This window comes from Parasteatoda tepidariorum, chromosome X1 (assembly GCF_043381705.1).
Source record: "Parasteatoda tepidariorum isolate YZ-2023 chromosome X1, CAS_Ptep_4.0, whole genome shotgun sequence".
In the NCBI taxonomy this organism is placed as follows: domain Eukaryota; kingdom Metazoa; phylum Arthropoda; class Arachnida; order Araneae; family Theridiidae; genus Parasteatoda; species Parasteatoda tepidariorum.
The window spans coordinates 1,725,458-1,744,376 of NC_092214.1; the positions used below are offsets into that span (position 1 = coordinate 1,725,458).

At 27.5% G+C, this 18,919-nt stretch overlaps 1 protein-coding gene across 23 annotated transcripts in view; it reads right to left on the bottom strand.

The window, feature by feature from the left end:
- LOC107452993 (uncharacterized protein DDB_G0286299) overlaps positions 1–18,919 on the bottom strand; it is an 81,100-nt gene that overhangs the window by 24,226 nt on the left and 37,955 nt on the right. For 3 of the 23 annotated variants that reach the window (XM_043051437.2, XM_043051432.2, XM_043051445.2), the window contains 8 exons: positions 15,207–15,251; positions 13,378–13,422; positions 12,081–12,149; positions 11,530–11,592; positions 7,170–7,214; positions 5,029–5,073; positions 3,191–3,241; positions 1,594–1,662 (listed from right to left, as the gene is read on the bottom strand). In XM_043051437.2, the coding sequence (XP_042907371.1) occupies positions 1,594–1,662; positions 3,191–3,241; positions 5,029–5,073; positions 7,170–7,214; positions 11,530–11,592; positions 12,081–12,149; positions 13,378–13,422; positions 15,207–15,251 (432 nt within the window). Of the gene's footprint in view, positions 1–1,593; positions 1,663–3,190; positions 3,242–5,028; positions 5,074–7,169; positions 7,215–9,370; positions 9,397–11,529; positions 11,593–12,080; positions 12,150–13,377; positions 13,423–15,206; positions 15,252–18,919 lie in introns of all 23 variants that reach the window. The other 20 variants (XM_071187905.1, XM_071187902.1, XM_071187909.1 and 17 more) reach the window with 18 other exon arrangements.

The following is an 18,919-nucleotide window of genomic DNA, read 5'->3' on the forward strand; positions in this document are numbered from 1 at the left end:
ATTAAATGGTCGATCTTGTTCTTTGATTTCAATCATTATGAAAATGAGAGGGAGTATCTTTCATAGGGCTGCTAATCCACTGTATAGCTTGTTAATCCACTAATGTTGTTAATCTGCGTTTAAATCATGAACTACAAGCTTCAATATGAAATTTTTTTTGCCTGAATTTGGTTTCATTAAAGCCACATACAATATACTGATAACCAAAACTAGCGAGGAAGCCTTTAATTGACACTTGAATAGATAGAGGGAAAGGTTGGATTCTGCAGCAACATGCCTCATATAAATTTATAAGATATTTATGGATTTTCAGGGATGAAAGTATGCACGTTATCGCATGATCTAACCTGTTTTTTGATTTCAATCATAATGAAAATGAAAGGGAGTATCTTTCTTAGGACTGTATGTGCTTCAGACAAGCAGTTTAAGTTTGTGGCTAAATTTCAGAATGCAATAATTTAAAATTCGAAAAAAAATTTATGTTACTACGGATCATACATTTCAAGTCACAGATAAATATATACAGATATGCTGCATATGAAAGATATCAATAAAAGTGACTTTATGGAACTTTTTTCGTCTGCTTATTTATTTACCGTATTTTTTTGCTGAAAGCGTGGCAGTGCTATCGAAAAAACAACAACATTTTTCCTACATGCGGCGCTTCCGATGAAATAGTTTTTAGTATCAAGGAAAATTATTTAGGAGGAAATAATTTTCTGCGAGAAAGGCTATTAAAAAAATTAATAACGAAGTCGACGAAATATTAGCCCGTATGGCAATCTGCTGCAGAACAATTGCCAATTCTAAGCAAACTTTCGGCAGCGGCCTGCAAGAAAATAAATAGACGAAATAATAATTAAGAAAACCATTGCATAAAGAGACCAATTTAAAAGGTATGCATCTTGTATCCACTCCCAGCTTAAAGAGAGATTGCAAGCTAGAAATCCACATAACACCTGCATTTAAAAATATTTTGTTGTACTTAACATTATTTTCAGACTATTTATAAGGATTATTTATTAAGCACACTTATTCCAAATTAACCCGTATCAACGATAATATAGTTGAGCCTTGCCTAAACAGCAAATGAATGGACTTGTTAACAGGTTTTAATTTTTTTTTAATAATTTAGAAATTAAAACTTTATTTTATGAAATGTATAAAAAATATTTTTATTATACAGGTGGTAATTCAAAGGTCTCTTCTATAAGGATGCTCAGGGAAATTTCCGACATTAATATCATTTATTTGATCTTTGTGATTACCAATTAATCTATTTTCCATTTCACACTCTTCAAAAAGAATACATTCTTACTAAGTTACAGCATTCGCATGCTTAAATTATTATCATAAATTAGTTAAGATTTATTTATTTAAGTTTATCACAAATAATATGAAATTTTATAAAGTGATATTCTACAAAAAACTGTTACAAGTTGTCACAATAGTTCATCACAAGTTGCTAGTGTGAAAATCATCCTAGCTTTGAAAATTTAGATAATAAAAAAAAATTGCTATATATTTATTACATACTTGAAACGTTTGAATAGGCAACATAAGATAACAGATATAACTAAAAAACATCACAACCTTTTTAGAACACTTTGTCTTCTGCCGTGGAACAGTAGTTCTTTTCTTTTGTACAAATCCAGTTGGTTTCTAAAAAATTTATTTAAGAAATTTCAGTAAAAGGATTATAAATAAAAACATGAAGTTTTTTCAAAATTAATTAATACATTTAAAATATTATATTAGAAAATTTATTATAAAGCTGCAAGGTAGGCAGTCAGGGAGATATGGTTGATTCCTATTCCAATAATAAAATCAAGGGATTGGTGAGCGATTTATTGGAAAATTTTTCGACTTTTCCTTACTCCGTTATTTCGATGAAAGAAAAGAAAAAAAATAAAGAAAAGACACTAGGAAATTTCATGGAAAAAATCTTAGAATACGACCTTTTAGTGTGGTGCATTTGGATGCAAAAAAAAAAAACTTTAAAAACTTCAAACACTTTTAAAACTATCATATGAGTAAATATAGAAAAGTAAGAAAACAATTTGAACATAAAGATATAGAGTTGTGAATAATTAAAACATCATTTTCTAAAATTTTAGATATAAGACTATGTATCAGGCAAAGTTTTGGTGACATTTTTGTCTTTTTCCTGCTTTGTTTATATATGCTGAATTTTTTTAACTTTCTAAATTGCTTTTGAAAGAACAAATTCTGGAATATTCTTTTTAATTTCAACAGTTTGGTTTACAATAATTAAGTTTATAAAAAACTTATAAAATGAAAAAATTAAGGGAGAAAAATAGTTATGAAGGATTATTATAAAACAATGCGATAAATGGAGCATAGTTTTTAACAATTTATGCTTTCTTGAGAAAATGGCCAGCTTCTTTTTTAATGCAATAAAATATTGAAAAAAATTAGAATACTAGCAGTGGTGTTATAGCCTGTTACTCCACAAATTTTGGTAACCCGCGTTTGAATTGTGAACTACAAGCTCAAATATAAATTTATTTTTTGCTTGAATTTGCTTTCATTAAAGCCACATACAGGAAACTGGTAATCAAAACTTAACAGCTAGCAACCCTTTTATTGACACCTGAATAGATAGTTGGAGGCAAAAGAGAATACATTACTGTGCTATATCATTCACATGCTTCATTTATTTTTGTAAATTTTTTAAGATATATTTAATTAAGTTTATCACAAATAATATTAAAATTTATAATGTGAAATTCTACGTAAAATTGTAACAAGTTGCCACTAGTGTGACAGTTATCCTAGCTTTGGAAATTTTGAAATTAAAAAAATAATTGTTATATATTCAAGTTGTTGTTGTTAATTTACGTCGCACTAGAGCTGCACAATGGGCTATATATTCAAATACATATTTGAATAGGCAACATAAGATGACAAATAAAAGTAAAAAATACCACAATTTTTTTAGGACGTTTTGTGTTCTTCTGTAGAACATAAATTAGATAAGATACATTTAAGTTTATCACAATAATATTAAAATTTATAACGTGAAATTCTACGTATAATTGTAACAAGTTGCCACCAGTGTGACAATCATCCTAGATTTGGAAATTTTGAAAATAAAAAAATAATTGTTATATATTTAAATGCATATTTGAATAGGCAACATAAGATGACAAATAAAAGTAAATAATACCGCAACCTTCTTAGGACGTTTTGTGTTCTTCTGTAGAACTCTAGATGGTTCCTAAAAATTTTTTTAAGAAATTTTAGTAATAGTATTATCAATAAAAACATCATGAAATTTTTTCAAACTTAAAAATACACTTAAAATATTATAATTGAAAATATATTATAAATCTGCAATGTAGATAGTCAGAATGATATGGTTGATTCTTATCCCAATAATAAAACCAATTGGTGAGCAATCTAAGCTAAAATTTATTATAAATTTCATTTCTCTGTTATTAAATTATTAAGACATCATTTTCTAAAATTTTAGATAAAAAACTATGCACCAGGCAAAGTTTTGGCTACGTTTTTGTTTCTTTCCTGATTTGTTTATGTATGTTGAATTTTTGTTTAACTTTCTAAATCACATTTGAAAGAACAAATTCTGATATATTTTTTTTAACTTCAGCAGCTTGCTTTAAGATAATTTAGTTTATAAAATACATTTACTAAGAATAAGAGTTATGAAATTTTTAAACAATGCGATAAATGCCAATTTATACTTGCTTGATAAAATAGACAGAACTTGTTTAATTGCAATAAAATATTGAAAAAATTAGAAGACTAACACTGGCATTAGAGCTTGGTAATATGTATTTTAATCAAGAAAACACGAAATTTTTTTAAAATTAAAAATGTATTTAAAATATTATATTAGAAAATTTGTTATAAAACTGCCACATAAGCAGCCACGGAGATATGGTTGATTCCTATTCCAATTATAAAACCAGGAGATTGGTGAGCGATTGAATGGAAAATTTTTTGACCTTTCCTAACTCCGTTATTTCAATGAAAGAAAAGAAAAGAAATAGAGAAAAGACACTAGGAAATTTCATGAAAAAAAATCTTAAAATACGACCTTTTAGTGTGGTGCATTTGGAAGCAAATAAAACTTTAAAAACTATTTAAAAACTTCAAACACTTTTAAAACTATCATATGAGTAAATATAGAAAAGTAAGAAAACAATTTAAACATAAAGATATAGAGTTTTGAATAATTAAAGCATCATTTTCTAAAATTTTAAATATAAGACTTTGTATCAGGCAAAGTTTTGGTGACATTTTTGTCTTTTTCCTGCTTTGTTTATATATGCTGAATTTTTTTAATTTTCTAAATTACTTTTGAAAGAACAAATTCTACAATATTTTTTTTAATTTCAGTAGCTTGCTTTAGAATAATTAAGTTCATTAAAAACTTATAAAATAAAAACATTAAGGGAGAAAAAATAGTTATGAAGGCTTATTTTAAAACAATGCGATAAATGGTGCATAGTTTTTAATAATTTATGCTTTCTTGATAAAATGGTCAGCTTCTTTTTTAATGCAAATAAAATATTGAAAAAATTAGAAGACTAGCAGTGGTGTTATAGCCTGTTACTCCAGTAATTTTGTTAATCCGCTTTTGAATCGTGAACTACAAGCTGAAATATAATTTTTTTGTGTGCCTGAATTTGCTTTCATCAAAACCACATACAGGAAACTGGTAACCAAAACTTGCTAGCAACCTTTTTATTGACGCTTGAATAGATAGTTAGAGGCAAAAGAGAATACATTACTGTGTATCATCATTCACATGTTTCATTTATTTTCATAAATTAGTTAAGATACATTTATTTAAGTTTATCACAATAATATTAAAATTTATTACGTGAAATTCTTTGTAAAAATGTAACAAGTTGCCACTAGTGTGACAATCATCCTAGCTTTGGAAATTTTGAAAATAAAAAAATAATTGTTATATATTCAAATACATATTTGAATCGGCAACATATGATGAGAAATAAAAGTAAAATATACCACAACCTTTTTAGGACGTTTTGTGTTCTTCTGTAGAACTCTAGATGGTTCCTAAAATTTTTTTAAAGAAATTTTAGTAATAGTATTATCAATAAAAACATCATGAAATTTTTTCAAAATTAAAAATACATTTAAAATATTATAATTGAAAATACATTATAAATCTGCAATGTAGGCAGTCAGAATGATATGGTTGATTCGTATCCCAATAATAAAACCAATTGGTGAGCGATCAAAGCTAAAATTTATTGTAAATTTCATTTCTCTGTTATTAAATTATTAAGAAATAATTTTCTAAAATTTTAGATCTAAAACTATGTACCAGGCAAAGTTTTGGCGACATTTTTGTTTCTTTCCTGCTTTGTTTACGTACATTGAATTTTTTTTTTAACTTTCTAAATCACATTTGAAAGAACAAATTCTGCAATATTCTTTTTAACTTCAGCAGCTTGTTTTAAGATAATTTTGTTTATAAAATACATTTACCAAGAATAAGAGTTATGAAATTTTAAAAAAATGTGATTAATGCAGCAAAGTTTTAACAATTTATACTTCTTTGATAAAATAGACAGCTTCTGTTTAATTGCAATGAAATATTGCAAAAATTAGAAGACTAACAGTGGTGTTATAACTTGCTAATCCGTTTTTGAATCATGAAATTTTTTTAAAATTAAAAATATATTTAAAATATTATATTTGAAAATTTATTATAAATCTGCTATGTAAGCAGCCAGGGAGGTATGGTTGATTCCTATTCCAATTATAAAACCATTGGATTGGTGAGCGATTGATAGGAGAATGTTTTGACCTTTCCATACTTCGTTATTTCAATGAAAGAAAAGAAAAGAAATAAAGAAAACACATTAGGAAATTTCATGAAAAATATCTTAAAATACGACCTTTTAGTGTGGTGCATTTGGATGCAAAAAAACTTTAAAAACTATTGAAAAACTTCAAACTCTTTTTAAACTATCATATGAGTAAATATAGAAAAGTAAGAAAACAATTTAAACATAAAGATATAGAGTTGAGAATAATTAAAACATCATTTTCTAAAATTTTAGATATAAAACTATGTACCAGGCAAAGTTTTGGTGACATTTTCTTTTTTTTTTCCAGCTTTGTTCATGTATGTTGAATGTTTTTAACTTTCTTAATCACATTTGAAAGAACAAATTCTGCAAATATTCTTTTTAATTTCAGCAGTTTGCTTTCAGATAATTTAGTTTATAAAATACTTTTACTAAGAATAAGAGCTATGAAGGATTATTGTTAAACAATGCGATAAATGCAGCAAAGTTATAGCAATTTATACTTTCTAGAGAAAATTGTCAGCTTCTTTTTAATTGCAATAAAATATTTTAAAAAAAAGGGAAGCTAACAGTGGTGTTATAGCTTGTTAATTCGTATTTGAATCATGAACTACAAACTCCAAAATTAAAAGTTTTTTGCCTGAATTTGCTTTCATTAAAGCCACATACAGGATACTGATAACCAAAACAAGCGAGGAACCCTTTTATTGACACATGAATAGATAGTTGGAAGTCCAAGCTGGATTCTCCAGCAAGATGACTCATATAAATTTTTAGATCTTCACCGATTTTCGGGGATCAAACTATGCACATTATTGAATGGTTGATCTTGTTCTTTGATTTCAATCATTATGAAAATAAAAAGGAGTATCTTTCATAGGGCTGTTAATCCACTGTATAGCCTGTTAATCCACTAATCTTGTTAATCTTCGTTTAAATCATGAACTACAAGCTTCAATATGAAATTTTTTTTTGCCTGAATTTGAATTCATTAAAGTCACACACAGGAAACTGGTAATCAAAACTTGCTAGCAACCCTTTTATTGACACTTGAATAGATAGTTAGAGGTAAAAGAGAATACATTACTGTGTTACATCATTCACATGCATAATTTATTTTCATAAATTAGTTAAGATACATTTATTTACGTTTATCACAAATAATATTAAAATTTATTATGTGAAACTCTACGTAAAATTGTAACAAGTTGCCACTAGTGTGAAAATTATCCTAGTTTTTGAAGTTTTGAAAATAACAAAATAATTGTTATATATTCAAATACATATTTGAATAGGCAACATAAGATGATAAATATAAGTAAAAAATACCACAACCTTTTTAGGACGTTTTGTGTTCTCCTGTAGATCTGTAGATGGTTCCTAAAATTTTTTTTAAAGAAATTTCAGTAATAGTATTATCAATAAAAACATCATGAACTTTTTTCAAAATTTAAAATACATTTAAATATTATAATTGAAAATATATTATAAATCTGCAATCTAGGTAGTCATATTGATATGGTTGATTCTTATCCCAAAAATAAAACCAATTGGTGAGCGATCTAAGATAAAATTTATTATAAATTTTATTTCTCTGTTATTAAATTATTAAAACATCATTTTTTAAAATATTAGATATAAAACTATGTACCAGGCAAAGTTTTGGCGACATTTTTGCTTCTTTCTTGCTTTGTTTATGTATGTTGAATGTTTTCAACTTTTTTAATCACATTTGAAAGAACAAATTCTGCAAATATTCTTTTTAACTTCAGCAGTTTGCTTTCAGATAATTTAGTTTATAAAATACATTTACTAAGAATAAGAGTTATGAAGGGTTATTTTAAAAAAATGCAATAAATGCAGCAAAGTTTTTAACAATTTATACTTTCTCGATAAAATAGTCAGCTTCTTTTTAATTGCAGTAAAATATTTAAAAAAAAGGGAAGGCTAACAGTGGTGTTATAGCTTGTTAATCCGTATTTGAATCATGTACTACAAAATCAAATATTAAAAGTTTTTTTTTCCTGAATTTGCCTAATACAGGATACTAATAACCAAAACAAGCGAGGAACCCTTTTATTGACACATGAATAGATAGTTGGAAGTCCAAGTTGGAGTGTCCAGCAAGATGACTCATATCAATTTTTTAGATCTTCACTGATTTTCCGGGATCAAATTATGCACATAATCAAATGGTTGATCTTGTTCTTTGATTTCAATCATTATGAAAATGAGAGGGAGTATCTTTCATAGGGCTGTTAATCCACTGTATAGCCTGTTAATCCACCAATCTTGTTAATCTGCGTTTAAATCATGAACTACAAGCTTCAATATAAATTTTTTTTTGCCTGAATTTGCTTTCATTAAAAACCACATACAGTATACTGATAACCAAAACTAGAGAGGAAGCCTTCAATTGACACTTGAATAGATAGAGGGAAAGGTTGGATTCTGCAGCAACATGCCTCATATAAATTTATAAGATATTTATGGATTTTCAGGGATGAAAGTATGCACGTTATTGCATGATCTAACTTGTTCTTTGATTTCAATCATAATGAAAATGAAAGGGAGTATCTTTCTTAGGGCTGTATATGCTACAGACAAGCAGTTTAAGTTTGTGGCTAAATTTCAGAATGCACTAATTTAAAATTAGAGAAAAATTGATGTTACTACCTTCAAGGATCATACATTTCAAGTCACAGATAAATATACTGCATATGATAGCTATCAATAAAAGTGACTTTATGGAACTTTTTTCTTCTGCTTATTTACTTACCGTATTTTTTTGCTGAAAGCGTGGCAGTGCTATCGAAAAAAAAAACAACATTTTCCCCACATGCGGCGCTTCCAATGAAGTAGTTTTTAGTAGCAAAAGAATTTATCAAAGAGAATTATTTAAGAGGAAATAATTTTCTGCGAGAAACGCTATTAAAAAAATTAATAACGAAGTCGACGAAATATTCGCCCGTATGGAAATCTGCTGCAGAATAATTGCCAATTCTAAGCAAACTTTCGGCAGCAGCCAGCAAGAAAATAAATAGACGAAATAATAATTAAGAAAACCATTGCATAAGGAAATCAATTTAAAAGGTATGCATCTTGTATCCACCCCCAGCTTAAAGAGAGATTGCAAGCTAGAAATCCACTTAGCACCTTGGCAATTGTAATTGGAGCGAACAGGTAAGGAAGTAATAGGACCCAAATCCGGCATTCATGGGACCGACGAAATTCCGTATTTCGGAATTTGCCGAACTTTGGATCTCTTTCGGAAATTCCAATATGGCCCCCATATATTACTATAATTCAATTATACTCTAAATTTCAGAAAAACCAATAAATTTAGTTAAGTTTAGATCATAGATTATGATGGCGTGAATTTAAAACTGGCCCATCTTAAGAAATTTTATTAATTAAAATAATAATCTATATAATACAATCAAGAAGAAATAATCCGAATCCTTCGAAGAAAGAATTGTTTCTTAGTTCTTGTTTTTTCCTTTAGATAACATTTTGTTTCAACGAAAAACGCTCACCTCACAAAGAAGAAGCCAACAAGTAACTACAAAAAAAAAGTAACAATTAATGCTAAGAAACTAACAATGAATAACTACAAGAAACAAGCTAACAGCTAATAACGATAAAAAACAAGCAAACAACTAATGATGAGAAAAAAAACAAGCTAACTATTAACAAAACAAACAGTTAATAACTAATAAAAAAAGCCGCAAAATAAGAAATAAATAAATCGAATTGTAAAAAAAAAACGTAAAAGGGATAGGACTCATTTTGTACTCCACATGGTAGTTTTAATGTCAACTGGGTGTGGCCAAACCAGTAGAGCACAAGCACAGCTGTCAAGATTGATTGATCAGTTTCTTCCAACTTGCATTTCTTTATTTTGTTCATTGGAAATGCAGGTTTTTTTCACTTTATTTTAAACTGCTTTAGTAACAGATGTTTTGTTTGACACAGATTTATTATTTTTTTTCATGCTTTTTTATTTTTAAAAGATAAAATAAAGTTACTTAATTCAACAGAATAAAATTCCAAATAAAAAGAGAATATAACTGATTTATTTTTTGTCTTATCATTAAAAATTTCTCTAAAAAAATTAGATTGGATTAAGGGCCGAATTTCAGGATGCCAGATAGGAGTCCAATACTATATCCCCTTTTCTTTTCCCCAACCCCTTAAAAATTAACCAATTTAATCCTCCTAAACAGCTTAAGTAGAAATGACAAGCGGAGGAGGTGGGGTACACCCTTCTTTTAAACATTTTCTTCTCTCTTTCTAAGCTAAGTCATATTGTGTTATTTCCATTGAACGAGAGGGCATTCTACCCACTAAAATTCCACCCCCAAAGATTGTGAAAGTTAAACTCGTTTCTGCTTCGCTCATTCCTACGTCAGAATTTTTTTGGAGCACTTAGTTATTTCTTATCCCTGTTATCATTAGTTATTTCGTTATTTTTAGTAGTTTTGTTATAATTAATTTTTCCTCAAATTATTAAATGTAATAAACTTTTAAATAGATTTTTTAAAAAATTTTTAGCTTAAATTTGGAATTTTTTTTTATTACATTATTTTACAGATTTCTGTAATCAGTTGTAGTGCTAATTTTTCCGCTAAATATGGTTGAATTATTTTTTTTATCATAGAAGAATAATTTATTTTCTAAACATTTGAGATTCTCTAACCTTTTTCTCTCAAACTCCGACCCTCCCAACGCAAGGTTTTTATCAGCGCAGCTGAGTATATAAAATTTTATTTCCTGTTAATTATTTGCTCTTCTGTTTTTTGGCACAGTGCCAACTGGTAAGAACAACTTTATTTCAAATCGTTTTGTTGCTCTGAAAAAGAAAACTTTTTCATGTGAACCCTTTGTTAATGCATTTTAGGCCATTCTCTCCCCCCAAATAAGTTAGAAATTAGGTTATTTGCTGTTTTTAAAAATATTTTGTTGTACTTAACAATATTTTCAGACCATTTATAAGGATTATTTATTAAGCACGCTTATTCCAAATTAACCCGTATCAACGATAATATAGTTCAGCCTTGCCTAAACAGCAAATGAACGGACCTGTTAACGGATTTTAATTTTTTTTAATAATTTAGAAATTAAAACCTTATTTTATGAAATGCATAAAATTTTTTTCTATTATACAGATGGTAATTCAAAGGTCTCTTCGATAAGGATGCTGATATGCGCGGTGTAGCTCTGCTGCGGCACTTGTGCCAGAGCAACACTTATGGTAACTTTCTTTAAAAAATTTTCCCATTTTTTGATAAGTGGCGCTTTCACCAGAAAATATGGTAGTATTTTTCCTATTTAAGTAAGAAATGTCAGTAAATATACATTTGTGTACAGAATTTATGAATTTGATTTTCCTTGAGTTCATTTAAGGAATATAATAAAGGTTATTTGAGTGGGACATATCTTATGATGAAATTTTTAATACAATTTTTAGCATATTTAAGATTATATATTTTTTAAAACAGACAGAAAACACTGACAGACATTCCGACATTAAGTAATATAATAAAGTAAAAATTTTTTTAAATCATTTCAGAACATTTCAATATTGCTGTTTCAAACTTATAACTGATCTTTAATATATGATTTGATTACTTACCTAATCAAAAGTTTTTTGACAATAATTTTTTACTTTAAATTGAGTCACACTTTAACTTACATTTAAAAGGTGCAGCGTTTTTTCGGCAGGAGACAATTCCAAGACATTTTCATGCGGCCCATTCTACCAAAAAAAAAAAAAAAAAAAAACCAAATATATAAAAGTTTATGCAGTAAAAGTATTATGTTTTAACGTAATCTTGAAATTTATTTTTATATAAAAAGAAAACTAAAAGTGTTCAGGGAAATTTCCGACATTAATATCATTTATTTGATCTTTGTGTTTACCAATTAATCTATTTTCCATTTCACACTCTTCAAAAAGAATACATTCTTACTATGTTACAGCATTCACATGCTCAAATTATTATCATTAATTAGTTAAGATTTGTTTATTTAAGTTTATCACAAATAATATGAAATTTATAATGTGATATTCTACAAAAAGCTGTTACAAATTGCCACAATCGTTCATCACAAGTTGCTAGTGTGAAAATCATCCTAGCTTTGAAAATTTAGATAATAAAAAAAAATTGCTATATATTTATTACATATTTGAAATGTTTGAATAGGCAACATAAGATAACAAATATAACTAAAAAATATCACAACCTTTATAGAACATTTTGTCTTCTGCCGTGGAACTGTAGTTCTTTTCCTTTGTACAAATCCAGTCTGTTTCTAAAAAATTTATTTAAGAAATCTCAGTAATAGGAATATAAATAAAAACATGAAGTATTTTCAAAATTAAAAATACATTTAAAATATTATATTGAAAATTTATTATAAAGCTGCAAGGTAGGCAGTCAGGGAGATATGGTTGATTCCTATTCCAATAATAAAACCAGGGGATTGGTGAGCGATTTAATGGAAAATTTTTCGACTTTTTCTTAGTCGGTTATTTCAATGAAAGAAAAGAAATGAAATAAAGAAAAGACACTAGGAAATTTCATGAAAAAAATCTTAAAATATGACCTTTTAGTGTAGTGCATTTGGATGCAAAAAAAAAAATTAAAAACTTCAAATACTTTTAAAACTATCATATGAGTAAATATAGAAAAAGTAAGAAAACAATTTAAACATAAAGATATAGAGTTGTGAATAATAAAAAAATCATTTTCTAAAATTTTAGACATAAAACTATGTATCAGGCAAAGTTTTGGTGAAATTTTTGTCTTTTTCCTGCTTTGTTTATATATGCTGAATTTCTGAACTTTCTAAATTGCTTTTGAAAGAACAAATTCTGCAATATTCATTTTAATTTCAGCAGTTTGGTTTACAATAATTAAGTTTATAAAAAACTCATAAAATGAAAAAATTAAGGGAGAAAAATAGTTATGAAGGATTATTATAAAACAATGCGATAAATGGAGCATAGTTTTTAACAATTTATGCTTTCTTGAGAAAATGGCCAGCTTCTTTTTTAATGCAATAAAATATTTTAAAAAATTAGAAGACTAGCAGAGGTGTTATAGTCTGATACTCCACAAATTTTGGTAATCCGCGTTTGAATCGTGAACTACAAGTTCAAATATAAATTTTTTTTTTGTCTGAATTTGCTTTCATTGAAGCCACATACAGGAAACTGGTAACCAAAACTTGCTAGCAGCCCTTTTATTGACACCTGAATAGATAGTTAGAGGCAAAAGAGAATACATTACTGTGCTACATCATTCACATGCTTCATTTATTTTCGTAAATTACTTAAGATATATTTAATTAAGTTTATCACAAATAATATTAAAATTTATAATGTGAAATTCTACGTAAAATTGTAACAAGTTGCCACCAGTGTGACAATCATCCTAGCTTTAGAAATTTTGAAAATAAAAATATAATTGTTAAATATTCAAATACATATATGAATAGGCAACATAAGATGACAAATAAAAGCAAAAAATACCACAACCTTTTTAGGACGTTTTGTGTTCTTCTGTAGAACTCTAGATGGTTCCTAAAAATTTTTTTTAAGAAATTTTAGTAATAGTATTATCAATAAAAACATCATGAAATTTTTTCAAACTTAAAAATACATTTAAAATATTATAATTGAAGATATATTATAAATCTGCAATGTAGGTAGTCAGAATGATATGGTTGATTCTTATCCCAATAATAAAACCAATTGGTGAGCGATCTAAGCTAAAATTTATTATAAATTTTATTTCTCCGTTATTAAATTATTAAGAAATCATTTTCTAAAATTTCAGATATAAAACTATGCAGCAGGCAATGTTTTGGCGACGTTTTTGTTTCTTTCCTGCTTTGTTTATGTATGTTGAAATTTTTTTAACTTTCTAAATCACATTTGAAAGAAAAATTCTGCAATATTCTTTTTAACTTCAGCAGCTTGCTTTAATATAATTTAGTTCATAAAATACATTTACTATGCATAAGAGTTATGAAATTTTAAAAAAATGTGATAAATGCAGCAAAGTTTTAACAATTTATACTTCTTTGATAAAATAAACAGCTTCTGTTTAATTGCAATGAAATATTGAAAAAATTAGAAGACTAACAGTGGCGTTATAGCCTGCTAATCCGTTTTTGAATATTTAAAATTTTTTTAAATTAAAAATATATTTAAAATATTATATTTGAAAATTTATTATAAAACTGCCACATAATCAGACAGGGAGATATGGTTGATTCCTATTCCAATTATAAAACCAGGGGATTGATGAGCGATTGAAAGAAGAATTTTCTGACCTTTCCTTACTCCGTTATTTCAATGAAAGAGAAGAAATATAGAAAAGACACTAAGAAATTTCATGCAAAAAATCTTAAAATACGACCTTTTAGTGTGGTGCATTCGGATGCAAGAAAAACTTTAAAAACTATTTAAAAACTTCAAACTCTTTTTAAACAATCATATGAGTAAATATAGAAAAGTAAGAAAAAAATTTAAACATAATAATACAGAGTTGTGAATAACTAAAACATCATTTTCTAAAATTTTAGATATAAAACTATGTATCAGGCAAAGTTTTGGTGAACTTTTTGTCTTTTTCCTGCTTTGTTTTTATATGCTGAATTTCTGAACTTTCTAAATTGCTTTTGAAAGAACAAATTCTGCAATATTCATTTTAATTTCAGCAGTTTGCTTTAGAAAAATTTAGTTTATAAAAAACTTATAAAATAAAAAAATTGAGGGAGAAAAAATAGTTACGAAGGATTATTTTAAAACAATGTGATAAATGGAGCATAGTTTTTAACAATTTATGCTTTCTTGATAAAATGGTTAGCTTCTTTTTTAATGCAACATAATATTGAAAAAAATTAGAAGAATAGCAGTGGTGTAATAGCATGTTACTCCACTAATTTTGTTAATCCGCATTTGAATCGTGAATTACAAGCTCAAATATATATTTTTTTTTTGCCTGAATTTACTTTCATTAAAGCCACATACAGGAAACTGGTAACGAAAACTTGCTAGCAACCCTTTTATTGACACTTGAATAGATAGTTAGAGGCAAAAGAGAATACATTACTGTGTTACATCATTCACACGTTTCATTTATTTTCATAAATTAGTTAAGATACATTTATTTAAGTTTATCACAATAATATTAATATTTATAATGTGAAATTCTACGTAAAATTGTAAAAAGTTGCCAACAGTGTGACAATCATCCTAGCTTTAGAAATTTTGAAAATAAAAAAATAATTGTTATGTATTCAAATACATATTTGAATAGGCAACATAAGATGACAAATAAAAGTAAAAAATACCACAACCTTTTTAGGACGTTTTGTGTTCTTCTGTAGAACTCTAGATGGTTCCTAAAAATTTTTTAAAGAAATTTTAGTAATAGTATTATCAATAAAAACATCATGAAATTTTTTCAAACTTAAAAATACGTTTAAAATATTATAATTAAAAATATATTATAAATCTGCATTGTAGGTAGTCAGAATGATATGGTTGATTCTTATCCCAATAATAAAACCAATCGGTGAATGATCTAAGCTAAAATTTATTAAACATTTAATTTCTCAGTTATTAAATTATGAAGACATCATTTTCTAAAATTTTAGATATAAAACTATGTTTCAGGCAAAGTTTTGGCGACATTTTTGTTTCTTTCCCGCTTTGTTTATGTATGTTGAAATTTGTTTAACTTTCTAAATCACATTTGAAAGAACAAATTCTGCAATATTCCGTTTAATTTCAGCAGTTTGCTTTAAGATAATTTAGTTTATAAAATACATTCACTAAGAATAAGAGTTATGAAATTATAAAACAATGCAATAAATGCAGCAAAGTTTTAACAATTTATACTTTCTTGATAAAATAGACAGCTTCTCCTTAATTGCAATAAAATATTGAAAAATTAGAAGACTAACTGTGGCGTTATAGCTTGCTAATCCGTTTTTGAATCATGAAAACCATCATGAACTTCTTTTAAAATTAAAAAAAAATTTAAAATATTATATTTGAAAATTTATTATAAAGCTGCCAGGCTTTAAAATATTATATTTGAAAATTTATTATAAAGCTGCTAAAATTTATTATAAAGCTGCTTTCATTAAATTGAGATATGGTTGATTCCTATTCCAATTATAAAACCAGGGGATTGGTGAGCAATTGAATGGAAAATTTTTGATCTTTCCTTTCTCCGTTATTTCAATGAAAGAAAAGACGCTGGAAATTTAATGAAAAAAATCTTAAAATATGACTGTCATGCCTCCATGCTGTGTTGGTGCAGTGATCAAGTGTAGAGGTAGTGAATATGTAAGAGTTCGCACGAAGTGGCAGTGAAGTAAAGAGGTTCTTTCGTAGGAGGAGTCAAGGGATCGGAGAAATTATTGTTTCGACAATGCGATATCACAGCACGCTCTCATACGAGAACCAGAGCATAGATTAAAGTATGAGATTTATCACATTCTGTTTATGAAAAACATTTTAAGAATTGAATTATGAGAAGTGTTAATTGTAAAGGAGAGAGCACAATAAAAATGTGAGAAAAAGAACAATCCATTTGTGGTGATATAATTTGTGAAGTATTTAAAATATAGAGCTATCAATGGCCAAAACATGGTCAGTAGACCCCGAGATGATTTATGCGAACTTCTGGAGCATAATATTTAATTCTGTGTTTCGAGTGACAGTTTTGGGTTTGTTGGAGAACGATCCCCGATACAGCGAAAGAGCAATGTCTTTCCCGTTTTGAGTAATAATAATAACTTCGTTGTGTATGATTTATGTTATAGGGGTAAGTGGAATTTTCGATTAATTGTAATTTGTCAACATTGAAGCTTTTGGTTTATTATGTGTATTGCTTTAGTGGAGTTAGTTAACTTTTAAAATTAGTGTTTAGTTTAGAGAATTGCTTTTGATGAAAGTGTGTTGAGTAGTTGATAGAGTTACTGATTTTAAGGTGTAGTTCTTGCAATAGCTAAATATAAAACTGGCACTTAAGTTGAACTTAAAAAAGGATGAGTTAATTACGATTGCAGAAGAATTGGGTTTAATAATTCCAGAAAATGCTAAAATAGTGGATTTAAAGTGCTTAATTGAATCTAGTGATACATTTAAAACTAATATTGAGTTTTCGTGTGTTTAAATTGAGAATGTTTTGGAAGAAAAAAGGGAAAGGTTAGAAAAAGCAAAACGAGAATCAGAATAGGAAATAGAGTTAGAAAAGTTAAAATTAGCTCAATTAGAAAAGCAGTTAAAAATTGCGAATATTAGAGGTAACCTAGTTGACACGTCTAAGACTACAGTGACCAGTGAAACGGATTGCGAAAATTTAATAAAATGCGTTAAAACATTTACAATTCGAGCGCCGAATAAGTCAGAATGGTGGGGCTTTTTTTCTTACTTCCTTAGAAAGAGCCTTTAAAACAAAAAATATGTCCGAGAAATATAAAGCAGAGATTTTACTAAACTTGTTGGGGGAAAAGGTGTCTAATATTTTAACTTATATAACAGAGAAAGATCTAAACAATTATGAAGTGATTAAATCAATTGTTTTGAGAGAACTTGAACCCACCGTGCAGGCAGTATTTGAGAATTTTAGAAGGGCATCAATAGAAAACGAAACACATATACAATTTGCTTCGCGCTTAAATACGAGTTTCGATTACTATTTAAATTTGAGAGAAGAAAAGGATTTTGAAACTTTAAAGCAATTGATAGTGTCAGACAAACTGTTTCAGACAGTAGATCGAGATACAGCCTCACATATTAATGTTAGACAGTCCGAAAAATGGTTTAAACTACTTGAGTTAGCAAAAGAATGCGACCTATATTTTATATCTCGAGGAAAAATTATAACTGATAAGAGAACCGAATTAAGGGCTTATAACAACAATCGCAATTGGAATGGAATAACTATGTATGTTCCACCACCTTTGAGAAAATCTCCATTTACTAGAGAAAACAAATATTTTCGCCACACACGCGAGTGTTATATTTGTTCTAGTAAGTCACATATGGCTAAGAGTTGCCCAAATAGAAGAAATAAATATTATGAACAAACAAATAAAGCCGGTAATGATATTCAAAACAAAACACAAAGTAACACACAAACGTCTATAAATAAATCCAGGGATAATACTGCAAAGGTTACAAATGTAAATTTGAAACATTTACAGAGTTCTAAAAAAACTTTAAATTAAATTAATTTGTACCCGTTACAAAAAGTCTTCATTTCTATTGCAAGTAGACAAATAGATGCAATCATCGATAGCGGGGTTGAGATCTTTATTTTGAATACGCCCTTACTTCCATTTTCAGAAATAGAAGCCAAGGGAAAAATAATTTTACAATCCACATTTAAAGAACAAGTCGAGGCGAAATTAGCAATATTGCCTGCTTATTATAAAAACCCTGATGATTGTCTATTTTATAGTTCAAATATTTTGTTTGCTCCAACAGATAAATTAAACATCCCTTGTTTAATTACACCGGACGCCTATAACTCTTTAATTTATCAAAATGATGACTCAGTCAAAATCGAAAATGCTTTAGTCCAATGCGACCCATTAGTAGATGTGGGGGAAGAAATGAATAAAAGTTCATTGAGGCCAGAGGATTCATTTTCTCAATCAGAAGAAAGTGAATCAGGGTGCAGTGCTTAATGTCGGATACTAATAAATTATGCAGTTATAATGATGAATATTCAGGGGGTAATAAATTTCGAGAAATGCACAAAGATTATTTAACTTTAAAGAATTCGTTCAAAGATGCTAGTTTGAAAAAGAAGAATTTCTTTTTGCGGGATGATTTATTATTTCATAAAGATAAAATTTGTGGCGATACAATATATCAATTAGTATTACTTTAAATGTAAAGGGATAAAGTTCTTCAATTAGCTCATAATGAGAATCATTTAGGAATACGAAAAACTAAGAAACACATAAAATTATCTTTTTATAGGCCTAATGTTTCAAAAGATTTTGAAAATTATTCTAAAACCTGTGAAAATTGTCAATTAAAAAGGCCG